Genomic DNA, 22,261 nt, shown 5'->3' with positions numbered 1-22,261 from the left:
TTTTTTTTTTTTTTTTCCTGAGACAAGTCTTACACTGTTACCTACACTGGAGTGCAGTGGTGTGACGATAATCCCTCACCACAGCCTCAACCTTCTGGGCTCAAGCAATCCTCCTGTCTCACCCTCCTTAATAGCTGGGACCACAGGAACATGCCACCATGCCCGGCTAATTTTTTCGATTTTTAGTAGAGATGAGGACTCCTGTGTTGCCCAGGCTGGTTTTGAATCCCTGAGTTCAAGAGATCTCCCACTTTGGTTTCCCAAAGTGTTGAGATTACAGGCATGAACCACACACTCAGCCACAGCTGTAATTTACATTGCTCAAGAGCAATAGGATTACTCAGCAACTATGCCACGCAGCTGTGGATGAAATGCAGACACAAATCCCAAACGGGCATCCACATTAAGGTCAAGAGTAACTTCATGAAATCACATATCTAAAATGACAAGAAGAGCCTCAGGTCTTCTTTGGTTGCCTCTTTCACAGACTCCTGTGATATCAGAAGCACAGCCACTTTGCAGCTCTCCCAAACACACATGTCTAAATACAGGTCCCTGTTAGATGGTTGCCACAACCCTCTGGTTATAGAGTTTTATTCCCATACTGGTGCACTCAGGGCAGAGCAGCGGGATGATTGTGTCCTTCCTTTATCTATTTCATAAGGGAGAAGGAAATCAGCATACCTTAATGGAAAGTAAAGGAAGGCACTGAAACACGTCTTCACCTGACACAGCATAACCACATTCATCACATGTAGAAGTGGGGTTTTCACTAGGCTTTTTAAGTTTAGTGAAAACCAAATGCATAATATTTATTCTGTACTCAGTAGCATATTGCAAGTAATCACATTTCCTCGCACCATGCACAGTCCAATGTAGAGGCTCTTTCAATCAAGGAGGCTTTGTGTGGATTCAGCTGGAGAGGGCGACGACTCTGTAGAGGCCACAGGGACTCTACGCTCTCCCTTAGCTTCTGTTGATTCTTCGAGAATGATAGCGGTCTTTGTCTTTTCTGCCTTTTTTAAGTGGATCGCTGTCCTTTGGGATGGGGCATAAATAATGTGCACAACATTTAAAACTCCGCTGTTCCTTTCTAAATATCAAAATATAATAAATAACTCTTTCTATTGACATTTCTCCTTCCTGTCAGGCCGAGGGTACTTGGGAACACACAATATCACCAACATGTTTGAAAAAAAGAGAAGAAAAACCCTTAAGACATAAGTCTCTCATTTCTATTCAATTTAATATATGGAAAATCATGTATTTCATTTTCCATTCAACTCAGTATTTAAATTATTGGTTTCCTCCCGACAAACCCACCCGCTCATTTCCATAATGTCTGTAAGTACTACTCTTTCCCAAAATGGATAATGCATGAGCAATCCCCCGGGAAGGTTCCAACTGTACAGCAAGGTGACCTCACTAAAACAAATTATAATCATAATCTATTCTCTGTATTTCATCTAATCCTTCTGGGGACAATACACCAGCCTTCAATATTTTTCCCAGAAATAGATGACAATAAGTTTCAATATGACTGCTATTATAACTGTTTCTAAAGATCTACCATCTCATGGGCTTCAAGACAGACTGGCCCCCTACCCCCATTTTTAAACAATTGAAACTACAGAATGGAAAAGGAATACTATAATTTTAAACAATAAAATGTTGTGCATAATCCCAAGACTATACTTCCATTTCACCCTATTGGCAGAAAAGAGATAAAGTACCAAAACATATAAAAACAGGTTTGATATGTACGCGCAAAAATAATGCCTACTTGCTGGGTATGCTGACTCATGCCTGTAATCCCAGCACTTTGGGAGGCCGAGGCAGGCAGATCACGAGGTCAGGAGATCGAGACCATCCTGGCTAACATGGTGAAACCCCGTCTCTACTAAAAATGCAAAAAAATTAGCCGGGCATGGTGGCGGGTGCCTGCAGTCCCGGCTACTTGGGAGGCTGAGGCAGGAGAATGGTATGAACCCAGGAAAGGGAGCTTGCAGTGAGCCGAGATCGCGCCACTACACTCCAGCCTGGGCAACAGAGCAAGACTCAGTCTCAAAAACAAAAAGCAGAAAACAAAAACCAATGCCTAGTTGATACACAAATGAAAAATTGTGTTAATTAATTTACTATTATTTGTTCTGAAAAAATATCATTGCAAACAGGAATTCTGACATCTCCTTGTAAAGGCTGGTTTTAGATTCCCTGTGGGAGAGCTAAAGAGACTATGCTTTAAATATGTAATGTAAGTCTCTAAAATTGGGAGATTATATGTAACAAAGGGATGAGTTATATACAGTTTTAAAAACTGGCTATATTGAAATTTGAACTTTATTTATAAAATAGGCCATCTAATAATGAGATGCATTTTCACTTGATGATAAAAGTCACACATAAAACTACTAAAAAGCTTGCATTGATATAGTACTGTGAAAGTGAGTAAAAGGTTTTCTTTTTCTTTTTTCATATTACTCCATAACTAACGCCAGGATTATTCAGCAGTCTTCCATATTTCCTACTCATTGCTCTGTAATCTATCTGTAGAAATAATGGTGGTTAAGGTGCAATAACTATTTGCTAATAGGTCAAATAAAAATAAGTCATATTTTATGGTAGAAACTTGCTACTTTTCTCGCCAAGGGAAAATGCTAGTTGCTCTGCCATTCTAATTTTATGCTAAATTCATTTAATATGGATGTCATTTGGCTGATTTATTGGTTGCAAAAAATGTTACTGCTTCAGTTATCCCTAGCTCAGATTTCTTTTATGTATTACTTCAATCCTACTTAATTATTATCAAAAACTACATGATTTTTTCAAAGTTGTCATTATTATTTTAAAGAATATGTAAAGAATAAGGAAAGTCAAATTACTTTTTCAAAGTCCAAATATTAAACTATATGACATGGACAATATTCAGCCAGGTATGACCTACAAAATTGACAATTTCATATGGTTCAATCTAATAAAACATTCCATGACTCTCATACCACTGAAACTAAAACTACAGCTGCCCAGCGAAGGCCTGCCTATCGAAGCTGTGGAATGAAAGGTTTGGTGCACTGTGGCAGAGCAAAGGCTATTCCCATCAATGATAGATTTCTTGCAGCAAGAAACAATGGGAACAATATTACACTTTAAAAAGGGAAGGGGAGTAATATACTGAGAGTAACTCAGTATTCCTCAGTAATATACTGAGAGTAACTCAGTGTATCAAAGATAACAAGTACAGGGTGGAATTAACATAAGCAGGTAAACCATAAATACAAGGGCTATGTGACCATATTAAAATATCAGCCCATGATCCACAAGAATTAGTCACTCAAACCTGTGTTCAAAAGTGTGCACTCAATCAAAGTGGGGCTCCTAAACATGTGTTGCCCTAGGTTAAGGAAACAGAGTGATAGGAAGAGATGAAAATAAATGTGTTAGTAAAGATCTGTTGTCCAATTTTGATGCTTTCACATATAGCTTTCCAATGCCAGAGTGAAACTCTTAAATAGCACTAATTCTCTTTGTGGGTACCATGTGCACTTCGGTGGGGGGGAGCTGTTGTAAGGGGTGATTGGAAGGTATTTAAAGATGCTTGATTCCCTTGGGGGAAAGTCCTAGAGGGAATTAATCTGACAGATGTCCCCTTGCAAGCTGACCACTGCATCAACATCATCAGAATGATGTTTTAGAATATTCTAATGTAGAATTTTTAATGAATTAGGACTATGTGGTCCAGCTGGAAAACAAACTCCAGTTGAGGCAGCTAACATGTATGGAATTGGGACTCTATTCTTCCAGTAGATTGCCCAGAATACTGCAGTAATTGAAAAAAAAAAAAAAAAAAAAGAGTGAGAGAGAGAGAAAAAAGAAGTCAGTCTTTGGGGAATAGCAGTGTAATGCTCCTGGAGCACCCTCTGGAGGCCAGAGAAAGGTGACACCGGGCACAGGAAGAATGAAGAGAATTGTGATCATCTCTGCCCTGTGCAGAGACAGAACTCCACAGAGCTCACTCGACTTGGACTGAAAAATGCACTTCATCAGTCATAATCAGGGCAACATAAGAAAGTGCATATCGAATTTCTAGTTTAAAAATTTAAAAGAAATCGAATGTGTTAACGACATTCTCAAATAATTTTATTTCCAAATTTAAAAAATTAACATATTTTCTGCCTACATTCTGAATTCTTCTGGGAATCTACTGCAGAGGCTTTAAAAAAATATTTAGAAGAAAGAGATGAGAGCATGGAATATTTTCCTTAATAAAATGTACTTTTGTAAACAGGGTTATATACAGTGAATTATGAGTGAATTGTTGAAAAGTAGCCAGTTTTATGCTTACTAAAACTAAATATAAATTAAGTTGTCCATTTTTTCTTTTTTCCTAACACCTCACTTTTTCTAAAGCAACAAACACTGACATCTATTGGTATTTTGGTAGCTCGCTTTTTAAAAAATCTATTAAAACATATGCAAGGATGTACACAAGTGCAGACGTGCACAAAATTAGGAGGAATCCAAAACATTCGTTCCTTTAAGAAAGCTTCATTTTATGTACCTTAGTGGCATAGTTTTTATCTGGGTAAAATAAATCCGTTTTCAAGCTAATACCATCTGATTTAATTTTTTGTTTTTTCTATTTGTCAAGAGGGGGAGCTCCAGGGTTAACTAAACTACCAGAAGTTCATTCATTTGCGTCTCTGAGCAAATAAAATTACTCACTCAAAATACTGGCATTTGGTTTGTTTTCATCTATCACAACAGAACATGATAAACTATCAGTACTGTTCAAATCGAATTTAACTTGTTATTTTGAGAATGCTAACAGAATGTTGATTTGGTAAGAATCTATCACACTTTCAGAACTTTAAACACTACAGCCATTCTAGAAAGGCTGAGGAGGAAATAAAAAGCTAGAAACGTGGATTTAATATATTCCTTATTTTGTTTATATTTAGAAACACCTGCACTCAATTCTATGAACATTGCTGGCAATATACTGTTATGCTTGAAAAAAAGAGAGTGAGGGGAAGGTTGGTGAACACTTTTGTTTCTCAATTGCTGCAATTTATATGAGTCCCAAAAGAGAAGATTATGTATTCTATACAATAAAGTTGGGTTTAAGCATCAACTCTCAAGTGTTGCCAGAAAAAAGAGTCATGTTTCAAAATCTTCTCATAGCTTGAAACCTCAACATTTTTCTGCCAGAGATAAAATTATGTTGCACCTCACTCTACTTTCAATATTTAGATTGAGTTCAGTACTGTTTTCATAATATATATATGCAGTTATGGAGTTTGACACTCTTATCCACTTTTCTCTAGTTTTACAGGTAGTACATATTAATATTTATACCCAGTGTGATCTGAGGTCAGCTTGGGATATTTTTTACCATAAAAGGTAAATTTTGGAAAGTATATCAAATATCTTTGCAAAGACACAGATAATTCACTTCTTAAGTAGTTTTATAAAGACATCTAATATTACTGGGCACTTACTACACGTTGGTTGATGTTCAGAGTGCTTTTCATGGATTATTTCCTTTAAGCTTCATGAAACCCTCATGATAATCATAATACTATTATTATCCCCATATTACAGAAAAGGGAAATTTAGGCACAGAAAGATTAAGTAACCTTCCCATGACTACATATTTAAGAACAGTCTAATTAGGATTTAAACCCAGGCAATCTGGCTGAAGAGCTAAAGACTAGGCCATCTGGCATCTTGCTGCCTAATAGCGAGGAATTTTCTTATTTTCGAAATGACAGATGACAAAATACACAATATACATCTGTTTTACTGCCAGGCAAATGGTAAGAATTCAATAAACAGCAGTTCCCTCATTTATAAACATAAAAGTGTCCAGCACAGTGCCTGGCATATAGTAGGTATTCAGTGTTCACATGTTTGTCTAATATTTTTTGGTTTTATATATATATTTTTTTCTCCTTTTTCATTAGTGTTATCTAACCATTTCATGGGTATGAGAAGTATTCACATTTGAGTATACAACTTTCTTCCGCTCTTCCTGCTATTTTAATTCTGCAAAATAAGTCCTATTTCATTCTGTGAATAATCTTCAATGTTTTTAATAATTACATAGGCTAGGTGGTTACAAGTAACCAGCTTGAAACAGATCACTGGACATTCCTCTTGTTCTGTAAACACAGGCTGCCCTGTTAGGGTCACGGCACTTTATACCCAAGAATGTTTACAAGCACTTCGGCCGGCAGAGCCACTTAGTGAGGGAAACAGGTGGGTGATGTCATTGGGGAAACTCACAGCCTGCTTCTACCCATTTGGGATACTAGGTTTCTCAATGTTTCCATCACCTATACTCACAAATGCCCCTCCTACCAGGAGTGAAGGGAGACAGGATAGTTCTAGAATCCAGCTAGGCATGATAGCGAATTTTTTCCAGGTTATTTAAGAGGAGAAAATAAAAAAGAATTCCGTGCAGAGGTGCAGAGTAAGAACATATCAACAAATAGAGAATCATAAAGGAAGCTTAGAGTCAAATACCAACTGGCCAAAAACTTAAAAAAACAACAAAAAAAAAGAAAAAAACGGCCAAGCGCAGTGGCTCATGCCTGTAATCCCAGCACTTTGGGAGGCCGAGGCGGGTGGATCACGAGGTCAGGAGATCGACACCATCCTAGCCAACAGGGTGAAACCCTGTCTCTACTAAAAATACAAAAATTAGCCAGGCATGGTGGCACACACCTGTAGTCCCAGCTCAAGAGTCTGAGGCAGGGGAGTCACTTGAACCCGGGAGGCGGAGGTTACAGTGAGCCGAGATCGCACTACTCCACTCCAGCCTCGTGACGGAGTGAGACTACATCTAAAAAAAAAAAAAAAGCTCTGATTTTGTAATTCAGGCTTCAAGAGGAAAAGTCTGTTGAGCTGAATCAGTATGAAGAGACTGGATATGGGAGGTCCAGCATCAAGGAGGCCCAGGCTGTTACAGGGCCCTTGGTACATGAATCAGCGATACAGTACCCAAGACCATTCTTAGTTTGCTTATTCTGACCAAAGGAATCAATGACTCCAAGGGCTTGGGACCTATTAGAGCTATTATTATGGAATAGATAATTCTGCTGAACATCTGCAGCCCCAATAGTGTGCAATTCAACATTTAGTTAATTGTACAAAAATGCGGATACTCTGAAATAGCCATGTATGTATCGCATATCAGTCACTCATGCCATATGAAAGTTAAAGAAGCCTTTTTCCCCTGAAAATTTCCCTCCAACAGATGTGTTTATGCCTATGTGTACAATATAGCACACAGCGGGGCTGAGTGGCTGAGATCCCACCCCATTATCTCTCCCCTGACTGTTATGAGGCAATGTTAAAACAGCCAAAGAGAGGCTTGACTATTACACACATATCATCAAGGACAGACAGTTGCAGCGGCTGTTTTAAGAAGCGGGTGAAACGTGGAACTGACAGACACTAAGATGGGAGCAATACAAGAGACACTTGTCCTCATAAGTCCTAATTTGGGCTAGCATGGCAAGTGTGAATATGAGAGTTATGGCATCTAGAGGTCGTTCCTTTGAGGATGCCTGAAACCTAGAGTGTGGGTTTTTCTCACAAACCATTATGGTCATCGGGTATGAATTCTCCTAAGACAAGGAAAACTACACTGGCACTTACCATTATTAGGAAAATGACAAGGAAGGAAAGAAACACTGATTCTGAAGCATTGTTTGTAATGCCATGTGCTTCTATATAAAGCTGGTTTCAAGTTGTTGACCATTCTTTTTGAATCAAATAAAGAATATATATTCCTATCTGGTTTAAAAAGCACAAGATGCTTTGAAGGGGGTAAAAAGTCCCTCCCCAAAAAAGATTATAATCTGGTGGAAAACAGACAAATATACTAAAAACTAACCTACAGCCACAGTCACTCCAATTTTTCAGGGAAGTTAAGCAAATGTCACTTAAAGATACTGACTTAGCTGGTTTAGAGGGAATCACTGCTGTGCCTCTGGAAAGCAGATTAGAGCCACCAAGGAAGCTCTGGTGCTCTGTGTCAAGAGAGAGCATAGCTAATCACAAGACAGCTGCCTACCTAGTAGATAAGATCTGGTGGGCACAGAAATGCCTGCCTCCTAAATCCCTCCCCCACTGAACTTGTCAAGTTTCTGTGTTATGGTGCTGCTGCTAGGAGCCCTTGACAAAATGCATACCTATTACTTGTAAAGGATGCTACTTCAAACCACTGGCCCCTCCTTAATTCATTAGACCGTCTACAGAGGACCACAGAAACTTCTGAAGGCAATGAGCAGGGAGGCAGGAGAAGAACACAACCGCAGTGATAAGCGCCCCCAAAATAACTCTTTACAACGATTTGAGCTAGGTCTGAAATCTCTGTAATTTTGTACGATGACCTTAGAAAGGACAGTACACAAAGTCACGCAGGGAGGTAACTAATCCAGCTCCCCAATTTCATATCTTGTTAAATAAAATGCTATGGTCTCTCCCCAAAATATACGGTAAAAATAAGCAAAAATTCAATACACCCTCATGAGGGGCAATGACCAGTACTTGAAGTGAATACGATCAGCAGTATCTTATTAAAGAAGCAAGCACAAGAATGGCCAGTGGTGAAACAATTACTCTCTGTTCAATTTCTGTTTGCTCAAAACTCTGCTGAAGGTTTCTGCCAATAACCCAGGTTCTGAAATGCTATCAGTGATACCAGTAAGAGGACCAAGCAAATGTAGTTTTCTTCCAGCAAGGAACAAATACTTCTACGGCATTACCGTAGCCACAGTATTATCAAGTACTATTGAATTAATTCTTCAGAAGTACTTCATGAAATGTGCGTTGGGAGCATGCTCAAAGCGACTTACGGCATCCAGATCAATTAATAATTGGGAATTGCAGAGGCAAAAAATAAATAAATTCTCCCCCATCTCCTTCCTCCCCTCTTTTATCAGCTAGCAATCACTCATAAACAAGTATTTATTCGACATGCCTCTTTTGTCCAAGGCAATGTCTAAAGCATCAGCGCTTCCTAGGGACATCTAAGGTAAAGCTTTCATTCGTGCTCGTGTTCTGATGAAATACAAGATTTGTTTCTACAAAGCTTCAATTGCCATTTTATTATATAGATAACCAGCAAAAAATTGGGTTCAAAAATTCAGATAAATGGTTGCTTTCTGACATCTCCTGGGAAAGTAAATGAACCGTATTTATCACAGAGGTCTTGAAAAATAGAACTGTTAAGCCAAAAGTTTGTAGAACTTGTTTGGCGCAGAGCTGATTCCTGGCACTGGACTAGATTTCATCTGCTTCGCTGACCTTTAGGAATCCCTGCGCTGCTCTGAGTCTCCATAGCGCAGGACTGAATCAAGACGAACCGGCGCGCACTCTACATCGCTTGCCCTCTGCCCCAAAACGTCGAAGCTAATTTCCCACGCGGCCCCTTGCTCGACCACCCACTTCTGCGCTGCCAGGCACACCGAGGGGACGGCTCTCCCTCCAGGAGGCCGGTTCCAGCGTTTCCCGCTAGAGGGCACACGGCCCCCGTGCAAAGCGCTTCTGGCGCGGGGCACGCGCGCACGCAGCCTCGACTCCTATACCCCAGGTCCCACTCCCGGGCCGGGCTCCCCCGCTAAGGCGCTGGGGAGGGGCCGTGCCAGGGAGCGCAGAGCTCCCGGAACCCTGGGAGGGTGCGGCTGGGACCGCTGTCCCTTGCCCTGCGCTCTGGGCGTTGGCGCCCGGTAGGACTCGGCGCCCAGGTGAGCGGCGGCCCGGAGGAGGGGAAGCACCGCGCGACTCCACGGGCGCTCAGAGCACAGGGCGAAGCGGACGGGTGAGGTAGAGAGGAGGGAGAGGCCACCGCATCCGAGGAGGAGGAGGAGTAAGAGAAGGATTGCGGGGCCCGGGCCGCGCTGCGCACCCACCTGGGCTCTGGCTGCCCGCCGCGGACTCGGGCTTCTTGCCGGAGCCTCGCTCCCTCTTCTTGCCCTTCCCTTTGCCTCTGCCTTCTTTGCGCTCGGACATCTCGCCGGAGACGTAGCGCTCTACGCGGACGGCTCTCGGCGCAGGCGAGTTTGGTCCAAGGGCTCGGATTGGGTTTGGGAAAAGTTTGTCCCTCGAGGGGGAGAGCGAACGGCCGGGCTGAGGCGCTCGCGCTGCGCGGGGGCGTCTCCCGTCGCCTGCAGAGAGCGCGGCGCGGACGCCGCGGGCGGTCCCGGCCACCTGGAACGGGCGCTCGCCCTGGCTCTCGGGACTGCTCCTGTCGCCCAGGGAAGTCGTCGCTGAGTCCCGCCGCTGGCAGCTAGCGTCCTGGCCTCTGCCCGGCGCCCTCGCAGCCCGATCGGGGAGAGGTTGTCACCGTCCCGCTCGCGCTCCCATCGTCCGGGCAGCAGCCGCCGCTCAGCTCTTGGCCTCCGCGCGAGCCCGGAGTTCCAACAAGTTTCGGGGAACTCCTCGCCGGCTCTTTTTCAATTGCCCCGCAGCCACCCACCTCCCGCCCGCAGGTTGGAGGCAGGCGCCTCCTTCGCACCCTCCCCTGGCCTCGTCCCCTCCCTCTTCCCCACCACACCCCCACCCCGAGGCGCGGACACGCCACCGGGAGGAGCCTGGACTCGGCGCTCCCGGGCGCAGCCCCTTTTCCTCCCGCGCGGGCAGGGCAGGGGGCGGCGGCGAGGCTGCCGGGAACCCCCGACAGGGGTCGCTGGACGCTGCGCGGAGACCGAGGCAAGCGCCCCGGAGACCGGGGAACCCAGGCGGAGACCCGACACTCTCGTTGCCCGCTTCTCTCCGCAGCCAGGCAGTACCTGGGAGGGCTGCTCAGTCCCCCTCCACGCGGAGAAAAACAGCACAGAGAAAAGTTTGCAACTCCAACACCTGTACCCCAAGCGGAGGCTCCGTGGTCAGGAACCTTGGGAGGGGTGCGGGGGAACTTTGGTGGCTTTTCCAGAAGAGTTCGGGATTCATTCCTTAACTCACTTAAGTGCAAAAGCCCTGTCGCACGTAGGCGAAAATAAACTCTAGGTGGAAGGGAGTTTAAGATAAGATAATTCCTTCCAGGTGCACAGGAAAGGTTAAGCGAACCTTAAAAATGCCAGGTTGCGCTCTCCTGCTGGGTCTGCGCCGTGTGTGTGTGTGTGTGTGTGTGTGTGTGTGTGTGGTAAGTGCCTGTTAGAAATCTCCAGCTTTTCCTTAAAAAAACAACCTGGCCTCTTCTAAGGGGGTGCCCCTAAACTACGTTTCTTACTACAACTTAATTTTCAGAGGAACTGATAAAAAACACATTTCGGAGAACGACTGAGAATAATTAAAATTACTGCAGTCACTGGAAGTCCCTCAGTTCTGCCGAGTGGAAAAGCAGGCAGGGAGGGGTAGAATGAAGGCACAGAACTGGAGATCCTTAATTCGTGAATGTGGGGTTTCTCAGATTCAAACTTTACTCAGAACTGCACGTGAAACCTACTCCTTCGCTTGTCCTCCCTCTGGTGGAGAATTCTAAAGAGCAAGGAAATAAGAATGTATTGACCCCTCCGCTGCAAAAGACAAACGTTAAACACCGGGATAATCGCGCACCACGGAAGGATCCAGAATTGTCCACATGTAGAGAAATCATTCTCAGAGTTATACCACAGCTGTGGCTAACTTAGACTCTTAATTTACAGTGAGATACTCTTGTGTTGTGGTCGGGAAGTGGTGATTTGGAGTAATCCATATTCAAAATCTATTGCTTCACTTTAAAAGTGACTTGCTCTTGGTTTTCCATTTTCTGGGTCAATGCTAACTGAACCATTACCTACACACAGCCCTCTCACGGTATTTTCTGATGGCCACAGTTTAAATAAAAGTGCAATCTGGAGTGTCTCCTTGATATGTAGATGGGAAGGGAGGGAGACAAGTATATTCACTTTAAAACTGTCCTAAAATCACACTAATTTTATTCTGGTTTAATTTGCACTGTCGTAAGAACAAAACTCTATTGAATGGGTTTAACTGTGAAAAGATATCCAGCAGTCTTGCCATCATTATTTATAGTTTAAAAGTTTGATGTCCAAATAGCTTCTGATAACCTTCCTACAAACACCAAATATAAATTTCACTGGGCTATAAAAACAGCAAAAGCAGAGAAAAGATGATGAATATATCTCAGTAGCACTATTAATATTCCACAGAGACGAATGCAAGATGGAGTCTGAACATTGGCTGAAATAACTCTGTTTTCCCAGGAGGGGGCCAGTGCCCAGTAAGCAGGAAATAGCAAAATTCAGAGAAGTCCTTTCAAAACAGATATTTTGTCCTGAGGATGTGAGACAGCATAAGGGCTTAGTATACACTACTGCATATTCTCAAACATGTCATTATGTTAGAATTGAAGGACTGAGAGCAAAGATGTATTCTGGGATTTTTTTTTTTTTAAATAACATTTCCCCCAATGAAAAAAAGAAAAGGCTCTAGTAGTAAAATCCATTTCTATGAAAATATTGTAATTCTGCCACTTTTATTTAGAGTCTAGATGTTTTGCTTCACAAAACAGCTTACTGGTCATTTGTTAGAGTAATTTTTCAGTGAGGGTAGTGGAAGAGCCTACGATTTTGTGATACATTTTCATTTAAATGAACCTGAGGAGGTAGTTGACAGTCTTCCAAAATTAAGCATACATGACTATAAAAGATTACAGATACTATGGTGACTTAAAGATAAAATATAAAAGCAGGATTCCTACAGGAATTTTAGGGCTGAGGAATGAAATATGAAGGGAGGGAGGTGAGTATAAATGAGCATTTAATAATTGTTTTTCCTTGGTTTGATGCAATAGAGCAGAAAAGACAGGACAAAAATTGCAATGATAAATATTGAAGGGACTTTAAGGAAAGATGATGAAATGGCAATTTCTTGACAAGGATCCTTTCTGGAACCATATCCAGATTCTGGAGTTACATTTTAGTTGTCACTTGCAGCTGAATTATCAGGAAATTCATGACTCAGTCCAAAAAGATTTTTTTCTAGTATATTGTTAGGTCTTTATGTTATTTAATGTTAATTTTAAGGAGTTTTATTACATTATTTATGACCAGCTAAAAGATTAACTAAATAAATGTCAATTTCTCAGTTAAAACATTTATGAGATTTATCAAGAATTTGATATTGTCCTTAAATTATTCATCTCTGTGGTCAGGAAGTACAAATGAATTTCTTTTGCATTTGTAAAAATCCTTGGAAGTGACCAGAGAACAAGGGAGGGAGAAAGGAGGAGGAATATTTTAGCTTTAAAAAACAAAACCCAATTGTATGATTTAGAAGTGATGACAAATCTTAGTGATTTAATTTTATTAATTTGTGTATTGTTCAGATCTTAGATCATGTATTATATAGGGTATATCAGCTCCCAGGTAACTTGTCAACATAACTCCTGATAAAAAGAGTGGAGATTTTATAAAATAGACACCTTGGGCATTAAAGAAATGCAAAATTTAGATCTCACATTAAATGACAGCATAAGAGAAATGCAATCGTGTGCCACTACATTTTTCCTTGGCTAGACTTAACTTTTAGAAGGACTCTTAGAATCTACAAAGCTAGCTGAATAGATCCTTTCTCTCAGTAAATCCCATTTGGGAAATATTCCAAGAAAATTTTTAAAACATGGAAAAATTAAGACTAACATGAAGACAAATTGCATTTTTGGAAAAATATTATGCATATTGACAGTAATGGGACTTTATAATTCTGCAGATGGTCACTTTTAACTTTTTTAAATCAAGTAACTTAAGATAATTTAAACAAAGATTACTTTTTTAAAAACTTTGCAACAAAGTTGACATTAATGAAGATGCATGAACGCAAAGAAAATCTCACTCAGCAGAGTCAACTTCAAAACAACCACTAAATGTATATGATTCATTCATTCACCAGGCATTTACTGAACTAAAATGATAGACAGGCCGGGCATGGTGGCTCATGCCTGTAATCCTTACACTTTCGGAGGCTGAGGTGAGTGGATTGCTTGAGCCCAGGAGTTCAAGACCAGCCTGGGTAGCATGATGAAATCCTGTCTCTACAAAAAAAAAAGATACAAAAATTAGCCAGGTGTAGTGGTGCTCTCCTGTAGTCCCAGCTACTGGGAGGCTGAGGTGGGAGGATCACCTGAGTCTTAGGAGGTTGAGGCTGCAGTGAGCCGTGAATGTACCACTGTACTCCAGCGTGGGTGACAGTGAGACCCTGTCTCATAACAATAAATAAATAAATAATAAATAAGCTAGGCAGTAGAGAAACAGAACAAAATATTGTGAGAAAGGCATAAAAACAAATTAAATATGACAATACAATATGAAAAACAAGGCCAAATAAGTTTTCTGGAATTGAAACTCATAAAATTTGGGGGATCTTGTTAAAGAAAAATACAACAAAATTAAACATACAAATTTAGGTAATAAGAAATTAAAGAGTCTCTTGTTAAGTCAGAGGCCCTGAAGAGTAAGCTTCCTTAGCTTATGGTAAATTCACTTTCAGTGATTCCAAGCGTATTCCAACATCTGTACCACAATTACAGAATGGTACATGACAATTATATACTGTTTTGGAGATTAGATAATACTGTTACATAATATCACTATAAATAGGAGACATTAACAAGCAATCAAAAGGAATACACACAAAACTGAAATAAGCAAAGAGGGAGGAAGCTGAGGTGAAAGGAGGCTTAATAATTCACAGATTTGCAGTTGTCCTGTATGTTCAGTTAGACTCTTAGCATCAACATGCGTGTTGAGTTGATTAGGCAAAGCACTTCTAACCAGCAAGACACCCTGGCAAAAAGAGAAGTGGTCCCCTTCATTTGGCAAATATTTAATAGAATTACTAATTAATCATATTGTCTGCTGTAAAGACAGTTTTATGATGAAATTATGAGTTTAGAATTCAAAGAAAAATGCTAAAACGCAATGTTCAAACAACATTAAAATGAAATCTTTATGTTTTTCTGCTTGTGTGACTTTTTAAAATTACATACTAATAATTACTATTATTTATCATTACTATTAATGATAAGATTACTGTCATGATTGTAGTGTCATTACTGATATAATGGATTAAAAATGGTTAATACTGCTAAATGCCATTGCCAAATATCTTCTTCTGGCCCTGATAAACAGGGCCAGCGTCATACATTTCTTCTGTAATAAGGTGGATATATAAGACAATAATTTTTGAAAACATTTGAATTTCTTATAAGAATACCATCCCACACAACTTTTCAGTTACTTTTCCTGACCTCTGCATTATTTATCCCCCCTCAGTCCCCTGGCAATGCACCCTTAATTTAGACGTGTATATGATGCAAATATATATATACTTATATATGCATATGTGTACATACACATATACATATATAGACATACATGTGTATACATCTGTTTGTGTGTCTATATATATATGTATCTGGGTATATAATTTCTCATTCCCTTTACTGGAAATGGAAAGCATTGTCTGTATTTGAATATAAGCCTATAAAAGGCAGAGATTATATATCCTTTTTTCCATTTATTTTATATTGCTATCCATTAGAATTCCTAGCTGTACTTTGCATCTGGTGAGCACTAAATACTTTGCATAGAATGAACCTAAATAGAACAGAATGAAGATAAAAAGCCTAGTTCAGTGATTACCATTTTCTATCAATCAGTGACTAATTACCTACTGTGACAATCATTTTGACACCTTCTTTCTATGACCCACCCATCCCCAAGTCCTGTCATTTTGACTTGAGTCTTCTTTTATGCCTCTTCACTAAGTACCACCCCAATCCAAGTCTTTATCCTTTTTTGTTTTGACTGTAATAAAGCTTTCCACCTGGGCTATTGCTTCCCCCAATTATCTTGCCACATACTGTAGGCAGAAGAGTCTTTTTGAAATGCAAATTTAATCCAGTCACTTTTTGCTTCCCAGGAGTCTATCCAGTGCCCTTGAAGAAGGAGGCTGTGGGTCACCCCAGCCTTATCTCCCTTTGCTTCCTGCACAAAGGCGTCCTTGCACCATGCCTGCATAGCTTGCATCCTTTGCAGCCTTAGTGCCTTTGCACTAGCTATGTCCTCTGCCTGAATTTTCCCACGACCACCACACTTTGCCTAATTCCACTTAACATTCAGGCTCCAAGGGAAATTCAGTTGCTTGGAAAAGCTTTTCCTTACTTCTGTACACTGTTTCATCCCATCCTGTTTTAACCTCTCTTTACAGTTTTTGGTGAATAAATAAATACTACTTTCATATGTAAGACTATACATACAGAAGTGTGTGTCCTGTATGTTCAGTTAGACTCTTAGCATCAACATGCATGTTGAGTTGATTAGGCAAAGCACTTCTGACCAGCAAGACACCCTGGCAAAACTAGAAGTGGTCTCCTTCGTTTGGCAAATATTTAATAGAATTACTAATTAATCATATTGTCTGCTGTAAAGACAGTTTTATGATGAAATTATGAATTTAGAATTCAAAGAAAAATGCTAAAATGCAATGTTCAAACAACATTAAAATGAAATCTTAGGTTTATTCAGTCAAATTTTTGATGATGATCATGATGGTACTGGGCATGACATCTTGAGATAACTTCTGTTAAAATAAGCCTTTCCAGGAACAAACATGTAAAATAAAAATCTGGACGAATCAATATAATCTCTCAATACCTTCTCTAAAAGTTGAGGTTATAAAATGATAAAATGCCAAGAAGCATAATTACTTTTTTTCCTGAATTTGCTCTGCAAGTTTCACCTGTAGATTACATTCATTGGCTTCATTTCCTCCCTTGGATTCTTGTGAGGTGTCAGAGGAGCCCATAAAATAGTTGGGTTTTAGCAAAGATATTCTAATAAAGTGATAATGGATGAAAATCTGCAAACTGCATTGTTAAAGGGAGTTAAAAACCTCTTCTTGTCCTAGGCGTAATATAAGTAAGCTTCCTCTCATAATTAAGATTATTTTTCACTTCACAGATTAGTGATAAATCCCCATAGAGTCATTTCATCAAGTGATACCCAGTAAACACCTTAGAACTATCTTTGAGTTTTGATTTAATTTCTCTGATATTTTACTAGATTCCCATCATCCATATTCATACAGCAAATACCAAGGCATTTCTCCATACATACTTGGCGCTCATTTTCTGTGAATATGTATTATACAGCCAAGAGAGAGATTCTGATGCTTTGATGGCTTTTAAGAGTGCTCCCGCGAGAACCTCTTCAACGTTTCCATCTTCTTTCCTTTCAAAAGGCACTTTCTTTGTTATTTTGAAAAGATTCAACCCTGTTAAATTTATAATGATATTAAAATATAAATTGAATGTCATGAGTGATGAATTAGTACTTCAAATATTTGAACAGTGAGAGTAATTTAATAGGTCAATTCTTTTTTTTTTTTTTTTTTCTGTATGTTCCATAAGAGACACCTGGTAGAAAGCATTTCCAAAACAGATTATAGTTTATAGGAAATTACTTCATAATGTCATCATGATAGCAGGACTGTATGGAGTGAAACACAGACCCATCATATTCTGTACCTGGCCCCGGCATGTATTGTAATAATACCACAATTACTCTTTTTCCTTCTTTCCCACATAATTCCTTCTAACTTCCGTACTAAATCTTTATGAAAACATCCTCCCTTTTCTTCAGTTCCTCCTCCTGTTAGAGTGCAATACTTCATATATCTGACTTGACTAGGGATTTTTATTTTCGAGGTGAAAGCCAAGAGTGAAGTTCTTGGTGGAATGTTACAGTCATCTCCACCCCTGGATCTGGGCCTAGAACTCAAGTTTCTTTGCAACAGACTAACTTTCAACATGCTATATGTTTGGGAATTTTTGTGTATGTGTGTGTTAAAAGAATCTATGTCTTTCAATTCTCATTCATTTGGGAAAAGAATTTCACAAGTATTAACAACTCAAGAAGGCAAGTCATCTTTTCAAAATGATTTAGCAGAACAATTAGCTAACTTGACGGAAACCAAATGGATGTCCAAAAAATAACTGGTGACCAACCATGCAGAAGATTGCATTCTTATGGAAAACACTGTTTTTCCTGCTTAATCATAAAGATTGGGTTGGCTCCAACTCTTTCCCATAGGCGCAAGATGGAAACCACCTAATTCAAATGGTGCAGGGAGCTCTGGTCTTGCCTAGGGTCTTATTCAGCATGTAGGATTCTTTGGGGCCCAGAGAAAAATTCTGGGGGTGATCCTGGGTCTTATTCAATTGAATGTCTGGAATATATTTCGATCATAATTTGTGAGTAATCTCTGTTTGTCCCAGAGTGTGTACTGAAGTCTCTGTGATCCCATAAAGCAGTTATATCCAGGCACACAAAAATTGTTTCAGTACACCTGAGATTTGTGTCTTCACGTTCTGGTTTTGTAGGTGGAAGAAGAAATTTACTTTTACTCAGGTGCCTTTTCTGTTGCTTTTGAATTGAACAACTTTTTTTTTATTGTTGTTGTTTCGAAAAGATAGTCTGACAGAATGACATGGATATCATGTTTATTTCGTAACAGTAAGAGCGCTGAGAGTCAGCAACATACTAGGATTCTTATCAGAGTGGATTTATTATGGGTGCTAAATATAGCTCTGAGATGCGCAATGTAAAGAATTTAATATATATTTTCTCAACTCATTCTTTTTTTTTCCTCCTTCCCCTCTTCCCTAAGAAACTTTTATTAGAGTCTAATCCATACTCTCCTTTCTTTGTCCTGCCGGTTTACCTGCCCTGCCAATCTCTACTGCCGGGTTACCCCAATTAACCATTATCTTTCCCCATTCTATCAAAGAAACCATAACAACAACAACAACAACAACAACAACAAAAACAAAAACCTTTTGACCCTTTACTTTCACTACCAAACACTCTCGTATTTTTTTGTTTATCAGTTCAAGGACTCTGTCTCATCTCCAACTCTCCACCAATCTAATTAAACTGGTCAGAGTTCACCAGTGCCTTCCTAATTGTCATCTGAACTCTTTTTAATCCTTGTTATGCCTAGGGGACATTGACACACACTCATCTTAAAACCTTTTCCTGGGACTCATAGTAAAATCTCAGTGGCATGACTTTCTGTGTCTCTTTTTCCTAAATCTTTTCTTTTCTTCCTTAACTTTCTCTTAAATGCTGGCCCATGGTCCAATATTTAAAACTATTTTCTTCTTAACTACATGATAATTCTATAAAAACGTCATTCACTTGCCACTACCTCAAATGTTGATAATTCTTAAATGTTTAGCTACAGCTCTAAGTTGTTTTCTGAACTGCAAGCCTGCATTTCCAACTACCTGAAACTAAACATGCCCAAAGACAGTTCATTAATCTCCATCCCTTCCCTGCAAAAAAAGCCAAACAGAGCTCAAGATCAGAAACTAGGCATCATCCCGCATTTTTCTCCTTACATCTTCCTTTTCTTCTCACCTGCCTCCAGCCACTTGGTGCCCCCAATTCTAGAGTGTTTACTGCTGAAGCAGCCTTTATTCTCATCGCCTATCTTGTTTCTTCCCTGACCTGGGTCCTCTTCCTCATTCTTTGACTGGGCTTGTAAATTCTCTTCTTACACAGCGTCAGTTTCAGTTCACATCCCCAGCCATCCCCACTCCTGCTACCAGAGTTAATCTTCTAAAATAGAGCGATTATCTTGTCATTCCTTCGTGTAATGTCTCTATTGGATTCCTGCTGCTATAAAATAGAAACTTCTCTTTAGAGGGCAGCCAGGTCCTTTTCAATCTCAATGCTGCATAAACACTCAACCTCTTTTCTATCTTCTCCTATGCGTTCTGGGCACCCTGACCACACTGAACTATGGTTTTCTAGCCTCTTATATTTTCTTGCCTCTATGACTTTAACTGTGTTTTTCCTACTATTTGGAGTTTTCTTCCCCTTTTCTGCCTGCTAAAGTTCCATTCTTCCAGACCCAACTCAAAACTTGCCTCTTCTGTTTTTTCCTGATGTTCCCAAAGGGAACCAATGGCTGTGGAATATGTGTATTCCTTCTCTGTATCTTCAGTTTAACACCTGCATTATTATAATTATTTGTTTTCAAGTTTGTCTCTCTGCCATGCAGTAATGATGCCTCAGGAATCATCTCTTTATCTTCTTAAAGTACACAACCACCATATGTATATTAAAATGAATAGACTATAAACGTATGCAGGTAATTCACAACTTACATTTAATTCAGCTTCGGAATGATTGGGCCGCCGTTGAAGGGTTTTGAAATCTTTCCAAATAGAACTTTTTACTCCAACTCAATATACTTTAACAAAGCAACTGTAACTTTTCCAAGCTCTGCAGCTGTATTAGCTATATCCTAATTGATTTGTTCAGCCAAAAGTTACAGTTTGAGGGATTCAAAAACAAGCCTAGCTGATTTTTGCCATTACATTTTGATGTCCCTAAATTCACTTTCGCCTACTCTGTGCCTTATTTACCCGTATTTCAAAACATGGTATAATCATATGAACACATGTTGCTCATGAACCATCATGGGGTATTATAAGGTTCAAGCAATTTCTTGTCTATACTTTCCTTTAGGAATAAAATTTTTATAATCTATAGCCTGGATCTTGATTTCTGGAAAGTTTAATTATAACTCTTGAAGGGAGAAACAGTCCCTTCGTATCGTTGAAATTTTTTGATTGCTTGACATAGCCTCCCTCTCAAAGGGTGCCTGTCACTCAGCATCTCCATCTGCCATCCCCCAATCTCTGCCTAAATGTACTGAGAGCCCCAGAGAGTCACAGTCACAGCTAGGCCCAATGGCTCACACCTGTATTCCCAGTATTTTAGGAGGCTGAGGCAGGTGGATCACTTGAGGTCAGGAGTTCCAGCCCAGCCTGACCAACATGATGAAACCCTGTCTCTACTAAAAATACAAAAATTAGGTGGGCATGATGGTGTGTGCTTGTTATCCCAGCTACTCGGGAGGCTGAGGGAGGAGAATCAGTTGAACCAAGGAGGTAGAGGTTGCAGTGAGCCAAGATCACGCCCCTTTCCAGCCTGGGCAACAGAGCAAGACTCTGTCTCAAAAAAGAAAAATGTAAAAAAGGGTAACCATTTTCATCAAAGCCTGACAAGGAGAAGCCTGTCCTCAAAAAAGCACCAGTGTATCTGACCGAGCTTTGAACTCTGACTCTGCTGCATCTCTGGTATTTCCTCATCTGTAAAATGAGGATTATAATATTGACTGTATCAGTCACCATTGTGAGGATTAAATGAGCTCATGGAAGTAAAGTCTCAGCCTGCATAGGCACTAAGAAAATGGCAGCTCTTTGGTTGCCACTCTCCCCTGATTTCCAGCTGCTGCTGCTCCTGCCAGCCCAGCACAGATGTCTCCAGACATCTCTGAATCCAGGTCAGCCTTATTAAAAGAAGCTTCACGCCTAAAGAATAGGTAAATTTTACTATTCAGTAATCAGTAAGAATTCTGAATTATCTCTGGCCAATGCACTTACAAAGAATACATGAACCCAATAAAAATACCATATTTTCATGGATTTGGAGTTTTTGCCACCCTGGTCTGAATTTACTCTCTTGTCATCCCTTTCTGGATTTCCTGTAGGATAGAAGACACTGAACCAACTCAGTTGGGGTGCAGCACAAGGGAAGAGGAGGCAAAAGGAAACCTAGTACTTGAATGAGTAGAATCTGACTGATGTGACAAACATAATTTTTTTTTTTCTTTTTTGAGATGGAGTCTCACTGTGCCACTGAGGATGGAATGCAATGGCATGACCTGGGCTCACTGCATCCTCCGCCTCCCGAGTTCAAGCAATTCTCTTGCCTCAGACTCCTGAGAACCTGGCTTGTGCCACCACACCAGGCCAACTTTTGTATTTTTAGTAGAGACGGGGTTTCACCATGTTGGCCAGGCTGGTCTCGAACTCCTGACCTCAGGTGATCCGCCAGCCTCAGCCTCTCAAAGTGCTGGGATTACAGGCATGAGCCCCTGTGCCTGGCTAACAACCAGAATTCTAAGATGACTCCCAAGACTCCTGTCCCCTGGTGCACACATCCTGTATGATCTCCTACCCTTGAGCACAAGTGAGAATTACGACTATGATGGGATACCACTTTTGACTAAGTTATTAGTCGGTTGGCTTTGAGCTCATCAAGAGGGAGATGGTCTTGCATCGGTCTGATCTCATCAGCAGAGTCCTTAGAAAAGGGGGTGAACCTTTCCTGAAGAGAAATATTTTCCTATTGGCTTTGAAGAAGTAGCTGTCATATAGGGAGAGGGCCACATG

General features: G+C 40.4%; 1 protein-coding gene across 12 annotated transcripts in view; it reads right to left on the bottom strand.

Moving 5' to 3' along the window:
* The window catches only part of NRG1 (neuregulin 1), a 1,121,522-nt gene that overhangs the window by 216,496 nt on the left and 882,765 nt on the right, over nt 1–22,261 (bottom strand). For 5 of the 12 annotated variants that reach the window (XM_007962136.3, XM_007962132.3, XM_007962131.3 and 2 more), the window contains exon 1: nt 9,921–10,494. The exons of 6 other annotated variants lie outside the window; for them this stretch is intronic. In XM_007962136.3, coding sequence (XP_007960327.2) covers nt 9,921–10,020 — 100 coding nt within the window. In that variant the 5' untranslated portion in view covers nt 10,021–10,494. Of the gene's footprint in view, nt 1–9,920; nt 10,497–22,261 lie in introns of those variants that run through there. One more of the 12 variants, XM_007962141.3, reaches the window with a different exon arrangement.

The sequence above is a fragment of the Chlorocebus sabaeus genome, chromosome 8 (genome assembly GCF_047675955.1).
Source record: "Chlorocebus sabaeus isolate Y175 chromosome 8, mChlSab1.0.hap1, whole genome shotgun sequence".
Classification (NCBI taxonomy): domain Eukaryota; kingdom Metazoa; phylum Chordata; class Mammalia; order Primates; family Cercopithecidae; genus Chlorocebus; species Chlorocebus sabaeus.
Note: the sequence above shows the minus strand (reverse complement) of the source record. Positions and strands in the feature narration are given on the sequence as shown.